The 9,118-nt window shown below is 39.9% G+C and overlaps 1 protein-coding gene across 1 annotated transcript; it reads right to left on the bottom strand.

The window, feature by feature from the left end:
• Nucleotides 1-3,981: 3,981 nt before the first annotated feature.
• LOC119815376 (NEDD4-binding protein 1-like) lies at nucleotides 3,982-5,551 on the bottom strand. The gene is given in 3 exon segments (XM_042055174.1): nucleotides 3,982-4,322; nucleotides 4,325-4,360; nucleotides 4,363-5,551. Coding segments are annotated over 3 exon segments (1,566 nt in total).
• Nucleotides 5,552-9,118: the final 3,567 nt, after the last annotated feature.

The following is a 9,118-nucleotide window of genomic DNA, read 5'->3' as shown; positions in this document are numbered from 1 at the left end:
AATAGTCCTTTTAGAATAAATCAGTTTTAATAAAAGGAGAATAAGGGAACTTACAGAGCCAAGGGTCCAGCGAAGCAGAGGGTGATGCAGGGGGAAAAAACAGGGCATCCCTCCTGGACCCGGTTCTTTTTAAAGGTACCTTTCTCCCCTGGGGCAGCCACGCCCCTGAACGCAGGGATTGGGCCAGCTGCCCCAACACAGAAGTTCCTTTATTGTACAGGATTGTTTTGGCTCTCCTGAGTTTTTTGTATTTCTTCTCCTACCCTGCCTTATTACCCCCACACCATTTAATGATTCTTGTTCCATTTTCTGCTTTTAACACTTTATACCACTGTGTTCTATCTTCCTTGCCTTGAAACTTTCCTTCTTAATGTTTTCCTGACTTGTATGGGGATTCCAAACAGAATACATAGATACCAGCTATCATCAACAAATTATAGACAGCGTGTGACATTTGTCTTTTTAACTCTCAGGTAACTCACTAGGAATGATTATTGCCAACTTTAACTACAATTTTCATAATTTCATTTATAACACATAAATAATATTCCTTTGTGTAAATGTACAACATTTTCACTCTCCAGACATCAGTTGATGACCATCTGGCTTTAGAATGGAGCACCAATAAACAAGAAGGAGAAATTATCTCTACAGTAGGATATTGAGTCCTTTGGGTGGATGCCCAAAGGTGGTACAGTAAGGTCATGTGGTGAATCTGGTCTAGCTTTTTGAGGAAGCTCCACAGTGATTTCCATAGTGATTGCACTACTTCACGCTTGATGTGGGACAGTCTTCTGTTTGTGTTGATTTTATTGGTTAATAAAGAAACTACCTTGGCCCATTTGATAGGCCAGCCCTTAGGTAGGTGGAGTAGACAGAACAGGATGCTGGGAGTGAGGCAAATACCTTGGGCTATCACCATGCCTCTCCTCTCTGGGTCAGATGCCATGGAGCCAGCCACCAGGTCAGACATGCTGAATCTTTCCCGGTAAGATACCACTCGTGGTGTTACCCAGATTATTAAATATGGGTTAAAGCAAGATACGAGAATTAGACAATAAGAGGCTGAAACTAATGGGCCAGGCAGTGTTTAAATGAATACAATTTGTGTGTTGTTATTTCAGAGCATAAGCTAGCCAGGCAGCAGGGAGCCAGGTGAGACGAAAAGAAGGCCTGCCCGCAGCTCCTTCTATAGAGTGGCACCCACATGGATAACTAAATCCACAGAAAGCTTGAGAAAGCTTGGGAAAGAATAGACTAAAGCATGTTTTCTTGGTAGCAGCAATTTCTCGGGTTTGCTCCCTTGCTAGAGACAAGCAAGTGCTCTCATCTAAGAGAGGCTTTCTGACTCATCTTTAGCTGCAAAACCCTGCAGCTCTTTTAAGAGGTCCTGCCACGAAACACTTAAACAATGTTGATGAAGAGCTGAACACATGTTTTTCGGATTTTAGCCACAACAGGAAAAAAGTTATGCTGTTTTAAAATGCTGGCTTTCTGGGCCATCCTGCCTGTCTCTCTAGATGCAGAAAAGGCCTTTAAAACACCTTGATGATAAAAGTCCTGGAGAGATTAGAGATAAAAGAGATATACCTCAACATAATAGAGGCAGTCTACTGCAAACCCATAACTAAAATCAAATTAAATGAAGAGAGCATTTAATAAAAGCAATTCCACTGAAGTCAGAAAAAAAGGCAAGGTTGTCCAGTCTCTATATATTTATTCTATATAGAAATTGAAGTGTTAACTGGAGAAATAAGTCAAACAAGGGAGATCAAGGGTACAGAAATTGTAAAGGAAGAAGTCCTAGTATCTTTATTTCAAGAAATAATATGATAGTATATGTAAGTGTCCTGAAAAAAGTCCACTAGGAAATTTCTACAAATGCTTCAGCACTCTGACTGAACACAAATTTGACTCACAATAATCAGCAACTGTTGGCTGACGTTTCTGTCCCACCAAATCCCTCAGCTGTGTTCCAAAGAAACACACAAAGGACTCCATTACTGATAAACTGGTTGCCTTTTAGCTCAGGCTTCTTATTATCTCTTATAACTTACATTAACCCATAATCATTGTCTATGTTAGTTGTGTGGCTTAGAACCTTTTATCAGTTAGGCATTCTCATCTGTCTTCCTTGTGTCTGGGTGATGACTGCAGACTGAGCTTTTCTTCTTCCCAGAGTTCTCCTGCTCTCGTCACCACACCTATCCTTCCTGCCTGTCTACTGGCCAAATGCATTTTATTAAAACAATACAAGTGACAAATTTTTATAGGGTTCAAGACAATTGTCCACAAGAGTTCCCCTTTATTTTTCAAAACAAGAACTCAGAATCTAATCTCCTTTGTTTAGCTTTATTCCTGACCAGTATATATAACAGCTTGTTACTACCACTCTAAACATAGAAAAACATCCATAATTCATTTTGGGAGAGTGTTGGTATAGTTTTCTAAGCTACTTCCTGCTGATTGGGGGCACTGGTTATCTTATGGTAACCTAAAGAAAATTTAGAGTTATGGCCAAATGCTGACTAGAATATTCTTGGAATATTCTAATGGCGAACATGGATTACAACAAGGAAACCATGTTTTTCATTAACAGGAAAGTGGTTCAGATTACTTCACAGCCCTTGTGATTCATGGGAACTGCACACGCTCAAGCCGGACAAAATCCCAGCACTAAGGAATTTTCATGAAGTTGCATCTTCAGTTAAAGATCTCAGAGCAATCTATAGCTGTGGGGAGAGGAAGAGTCAGTTTTAAGGATGTGGTCCCTGCTGGGTCAAACATCTGACCTGTCAATCACACATCTGATAGTATCTGGGCAGAACAGATTGGACTTGATGGGTCAAATAAGACAGCAAGGTGCATGCACTAGGGAAGTGTTAAATCCTTGAGGAGTCGTGAGGAAAGGTGAATATAATGAAAACTTGTGTGTGAGATTCTGACAGGCATGATTTTCAATGAAAAAAATAACTGAAAGATGGTTCTACCGAGAACTATGCCAAAGTCCAATATCTGAGTTATAACTGTATAGCTGTTTATAGATGCTAAAAGTCATAAATTATCACATTGCCATATACTTGTACAAATTCTTAATTATATTTTAGTATATTCTCATTATTTTAGTGTCACTCTTTTAGTATCAGATATTAAAGTAACCAAAAGCAAACTCTTAGCATTTTAAAATTCTGGTTTCTTTACTCCGATGTGATTTAGTGGTAAGAGCACAGGCTACTCTTAGAAATGACCAGATTTGGGTTTCCAGCATCACATGGCGGCTCACAATGATCTGTCCAGAACCAGGGAATCCAATGCCTCCTTCTGACCTCCACGGTACCAGGCACATGTGCAGTATACTTACCCACATGCAGGAAAAAAACACACATAAATTTTTTTAAAAAATTAATTTCCTTATGTCATGACTCTTTCCAGTATATCGTATGTTGATTAAGTAACCTCTATAATCATTTCCCAAGTTCTAGTTCTGGCTCTTACATTTTGTATGATCAGCAATGATAACCTGTGAAACCTGGGCTTTTGAATGGCAAGACGGAGCAGAACTCTCTATGACTCATAGTTTGTAGGGAGAGCACAAAATTGAGTGGTGAGACACTTATTTTTTATTTAATTTTATTTAGAAAGGCAAAATTTATTCACTTATCAATTTTTCTTTAGCTCTAAAAAATAGTTTTAAAAACATAAAGTTGAAAATACACTCAAGAGTAACTAACCGCTAATACACAGTTCTGAAAAGGCAGAAAATACGCTTTCCTTTTACAGAAAAAGTTAAATCTGTATTAGCAGCAAATTTTATAGATAGAAGTAAAGATGGCTTTAAAACTCCAGATTTGTGTAAACATAAAACACATCCCTTCCTTTTCTTGGGAAATCCAGAGCAGACCCGTTCACTCTGGAAGGCTTCTTCTCACTATGGTTGTCCGCAGTTGGCAACTCGCTCTGGTCCTCATCAGCTTTGGGCTCTCAGCCCAGCCTTCGTTCCAGCACCAGGTCAGAAAGCACATTCAGGTCCTTCAGGAATGGCTGAGCTGCCAGGATTTCGTCGATCTTCAGATTTTGCTCAGAGTCAGGGAAGACGTTCCACAGGGCCTCCCTCAGCTCTCTGGTCTCAGCGGAAGATCTCTGTGCTGGCATGAGATGGTTCTGCTCTATACCCGGAATGCTGACCAGAGATTTGAAGTCGGGCTGCTGAGGAAGCCAAGGGCCCTAAGAGGCTCCCTGGTTCCCATATGGAGACTGGTGGCTGGTGTTGGCTACTTGGGTGTTATGGCTCCGGGAGAACATATCAACATTTGGCAGACAATGAGTAGAGGCTGCATGTTTCTAGAGAGCTCTTCTTTCCAAGAAATTCTTCTAGCCGAGGCCCATTTCTTCCCAAAGGGTCATCGGGAACCATAAATATGTCCCCCACAAACGTGTACGGAAGCAATCTTTTAGCAATAATTTCTCTCCAGGACACTGACTCAGTCAAACACTCTTCGAAGTAATCATTGCTTACAATGACACCCCCAGTCCTGTGTGCTAAGTGTAGTAGGAACCTGTCAACACGAGAAACAGTTTGTTCTCCAGAAGGAGTTAAAGATAATATTCCAAGTTCCTCGAGCTGGGTCAAGAAGTGCTGTTCTGTGGCATTAGTACTGCAGCTTGTTCTCCACTTCGGCACAAACACAGTGATATTTCTGTGTCCAAGCTTCCAAAAATATTCAACGGCAATTGCTATTCCACGGCAACTAAAGACCTTATTCAGACCATGAGTCATTGCCACATTACATCCATCTATAACAATATGCTTTAAATCTGCTCTGCCAGGTTCGTTCTTTAATTCCAGCTTGTATGGTATTTTCAGCATATCTCTAAATCTCTGAACCCCAGTAACGACAGAATCGGAATGATAACAGGCTCCTGCCAATCCTGCATCAATATCTGAAGGTAAGAGCTGGAGCAGTGGCAGTGGTGGAGAATGCTGGGAATAAGGTGGCTTGGGCTGAGTGGAGCAGCAGCCAGAAGGTTTCTCAAAGGCAGCTTTCATGTTATTGGGAAGCGAGGGTTCCGCTTGCTGTTGAAAGCCATTTTCTGGAAAAGCTGGTCCTCTTTGGTGGACTGTAGCTCCCATCCTAATGAAGCTGACTTCTTCAGGACTGGAAGAGGCAAGAGACAGTGAGAGGCCACAGCTCTCAAGGTCCACATTACCACTGTCCTCGTCTGAGTCCCACATTTCATGTTTCTGTTGTGCTGGCCCTCTTCTGAAAGAATTTACTCTGCCGTTTGAGGTATATGGTTTAGAGTCTGTAAACGGGAACTGGTAAAATTTTTCTTCCATATTTTGCTCTGTGTGACTCTGTGTGTTCTTGGAAGTGGAATCTCCTGTGAGTTCATTTGTGCTGCCCCCAACACTTGGACTTCTGCTCTGAGCAGCATCTGGACACACAGGGCAAGGGGCACAAGCACTGTGTCCTTGGAGCCTGTGGTTCTCTTTCTCAATTTCCTCCAAGAGCAATAATGCTGTGTCGACAAACTTGTCAGAACACTCCATGTTACTAAAGAATTTGGCAGCGATGGTTTACTTCATTTCTTCTGTGCAGACTCTTGGTATTTTGTAAATTTTCTGCATCAAGTTGACTTCCGGTATCAAGTTGAAATGCCTGCAGAAGTGAAAAAGAACAGGAAGGGCATCACACATAACCAGTTCAGCTCATAATTGACCCTTGTCAGTCAATAAAATCAGTTGGCCAGAACTGGTTTTCAACGTTACTATTGACAGGATTGTAAGAGAGAACTGGCAACACTGGTTATACTCAGTGTGTTATGGTAAGCACAGAAGAACATGATGTTTGCACGGGATGAGATGGGGCAGTCTGGGAGGTGATGGAGGTCTGATGACAGGTTGATAAGATCAAATACATTATTTTACATCATTTATATGTATAAAATGACCACAGAAGGAATGAAAAAGAGAAAGGGAGAACTTTGAATTGGAGTACGGTACGTGATGAGCACACTGTTTCTGCAGTAGACAGGAAACGCAGTGTCCTTTAGAAAAAAAAGCGGATTGAAAAGCAAAGAGGCTGGCAGGCCGGGTAAGTGACCAGGATGGCACAGCTTCCCAGGCTCGTATCTGTGATTCCCACCCACACCGTCTGCCTCCGAAGACTCTCTTGTCAGTCTCTGCCATAGGCTACTATTCCCGTCATCCCTCTCTGCTCAATCCCCATGCTGTCTAGACCCCAAATGTAGGCGTTTACCATTTCTCTCCTTCTAGTCATGATGACTTTTTAATTTTATTTGTTTCATAAAATACTATATACCCTTCATAATTTAAGCAATATAGGAAGTCATCCTTACACAAGCAAAATGGAAGAGTAGGTACTTTGACATGTGAACTTCACACATATACATACTTTGAATAGAGTACCATCTTAAGTTTGCCTCCATGCTGCTCTGATAAAATGCTGACCTAAAGCAATTTATGGAAGAAAAGGCTTCCTTATGTCAGCTACAGATTAAAGTCTACCATCAAGGGAAGCCAAAGCAGAAAGTCAACACAGGAATCTGGAGAGGAAACTGAAAACAGAGGATGTGGAGCAATGCTGAAGATCCAGGAGGCAAGGCAGCCAGCTCGCCACTGGCTCTTACCTCAACCTCAGTCTGAAATGGTGATCCTGCCTCCAGGAACCTCAGCATGAGACTGTGTGAGAACTGTTTCCTCTGGATTTATATTCCTCTCTAGGGCTGGGATTAAAGGAGTGTACCACCCTATTTTATGGAAATTAGTGTGGCTGCTGGAATTAAAGGTGTGTGTTACCATAATCTGGTCTGGAAGGCTGACCAGTGGGATCATCTTACTCTCAGAAGAGATAGATTATTTTAGTATCCTTCCCTATCAAAAGAAAAATTCACCAAGATGATATTTCAACTCTTAACATCAATACCTCAAACTCAAGGGAAGCCATATTTGTAAGAGTAACACTACGGAGCTTAAACCTTCACACACTGATCTTGGGAAATAAATTCCCTTCTCCCACCATTGAACAATCATACAGACATAAAATCGGTAGTACCATAGATAGATAATAACAGAATCAAGAAAAAGCTTCCAAACTCATGGAACTTGAACAGCTCTCTACTGAATGAAAAAGGCATCAAGACAGAAATAAAATTTAAAAAATGAAGACTTTCTAAAATTGAAATTAAATGAATAATCAAACAGTGGGACACATTATAAGTAGTTCTAAGAGGTTACAAGTTCACAGCACTAAGTGCCTTCAAAGAACTTGAGAGATCTCATACTAACAATTTGACATAATAACTGAAAGCTCTAGAACAAAAAGAAATCATTCAAAATGATTAGATGGCAAGAAATAATCAAATTCATGTCTGAAATCAACAAACCAGAAACAAAGAACTATACAGCCAATGAAACAAAGATTTGGATCTTTGAGATGATCAAGAAGGTAGGCAAACCTTTATTTAAATTAACTTATGAGAGAGAGAGAGAGAGAGAATATCCACATTAATGCAATCAGAAATTAAAAGAGGTATGTAATGGGCACAGAGGAAAACCAGAGAGCAAGATCGAGAGGTCATACTTTATAAAAACCTGTACTCTCTCAGTTATGAAAATCGAAAAGAAAGGTGAAGCACAACTAGTCAAAACTCTGGGTCAAAAATTGGGGTTCAACCAAGAGATTCAAAAAGCAAAGCAGACAGCCAGCAACTGGCTCTTACCTCGACCTCAGTCTGAAATGGTGATCCTGCCTCCAGGAACCTCAGCATTGAGACTGTGTGTTGAAAGCTGTTTCCTCCTGTCTTATATTCCTCTCTAGGGCTAGTAATAAAGGCATGTACTACAGTGATTAAAGGCATGTACCACCCGACTTTTATGCAAACTAGTGTAGATGCAGGGATTAAAGGTATGTATCATTGGTTTACTGGTATTAGAGGTCTGTGTTTCCATAATCTGGTCTTGAAAGATGACCAGTGGGATCATTTTACTCTCATAAAAGATAGGGATAGATACTACATAATCATCGAAAGAAAATTTTACCAAGATGACATTAATTCTTAACATCTATGCCTCAAACAAAAGGGAACCCATATTAGTAAGAGTATCACTACCGAGTTTCAATTACATAGTGACCATCAAATGCTGATAGTGGTAAACATCAATACTCCTCTCTCACCAATGAACGATAATCCCGATATAAATGAATAGATAAATGGATAGAAAGACATAAACACAGATATAGATAGATAGATAGATAGATAGATAGATAGATAGATAGATAGATAGATAATATTGACAACAGAAACAAGAGAGCTTACAAACTCATGGAAATTGAACAGCTCTCTACTGTATGAAAAAAAATGATTGAAGACAGAAATAAAAATATAAAATTGAAGACTTTCTAAAATTGAAGATAAATGAATAACCAAACAGTGGGACACATTAAAAGTGGTTCTTAGATTTTACAGGTTCATAGCACTAAGTGCCTACATAGAAGACCTGGAGAGATCTCATAATAACAACTTACAGAACTGAAATTTCTAGAACAAAAATCACATTCAAAAGGAGTAATTGTCAAGAAACATCAAATCCAATCTGGAATTAACAAAATAGAAACAAAGAGACCAATACAGTAAATAAAACAAGGATTTGGTTCGTTGAGATAATCAAGGTAGGCAACCCTTATCTAAATTAACTCATGAGAGAGAATATCCACATTAACACAAGCAGAAATTAAAAAGGGTACATAAAAGACACGAAGGAAATCCAGAGGACGAAGTCAAGAGGTCATACTTCATCAAAAAAAATACTGTACTCTCAATTTTGATAATCTAAAAGAAAGGTGAAGCACAATTAGTAAAACCACCAAGTCAAAAATTTGGGTTCAACCAAAGATCCAAAATGCAAAGCATCCACCCAGCCACTGACTTGTACCTCGACCTCAGTCTGAAATGGTGATACTGCCTTTAGGAACTTTTTTTATAAGATGTGGTAGAGCTGTTTCCTCCTGTATTATATTCCTCTCTAGGATTAAAGGAGTTAACCATTTTGATTAAAAGGCGTGTACCATCTGGTTTCTATGCCAACTAGTATGAC

The sequence above is a fragment of the Arvicola amphibius genome, chromosome 5, assembly GCF_903992535.2.
Source record: "Arvicola amphibius chromosome 5, mArvAmp1.2, whole genome shotgun sequence".
Classification (NCBI taxonomy): Eukaryota; Metazoa; Chordata; class Mammalia; order Rodentia; family Cricetidae; genus Arvicola; species Arvicola amphibius.
The sequence above is the reverse complement of the archived record's forward strand: the minus strand, read 5'-3'. Positions and strand labels throughout refer to the sequence as shown.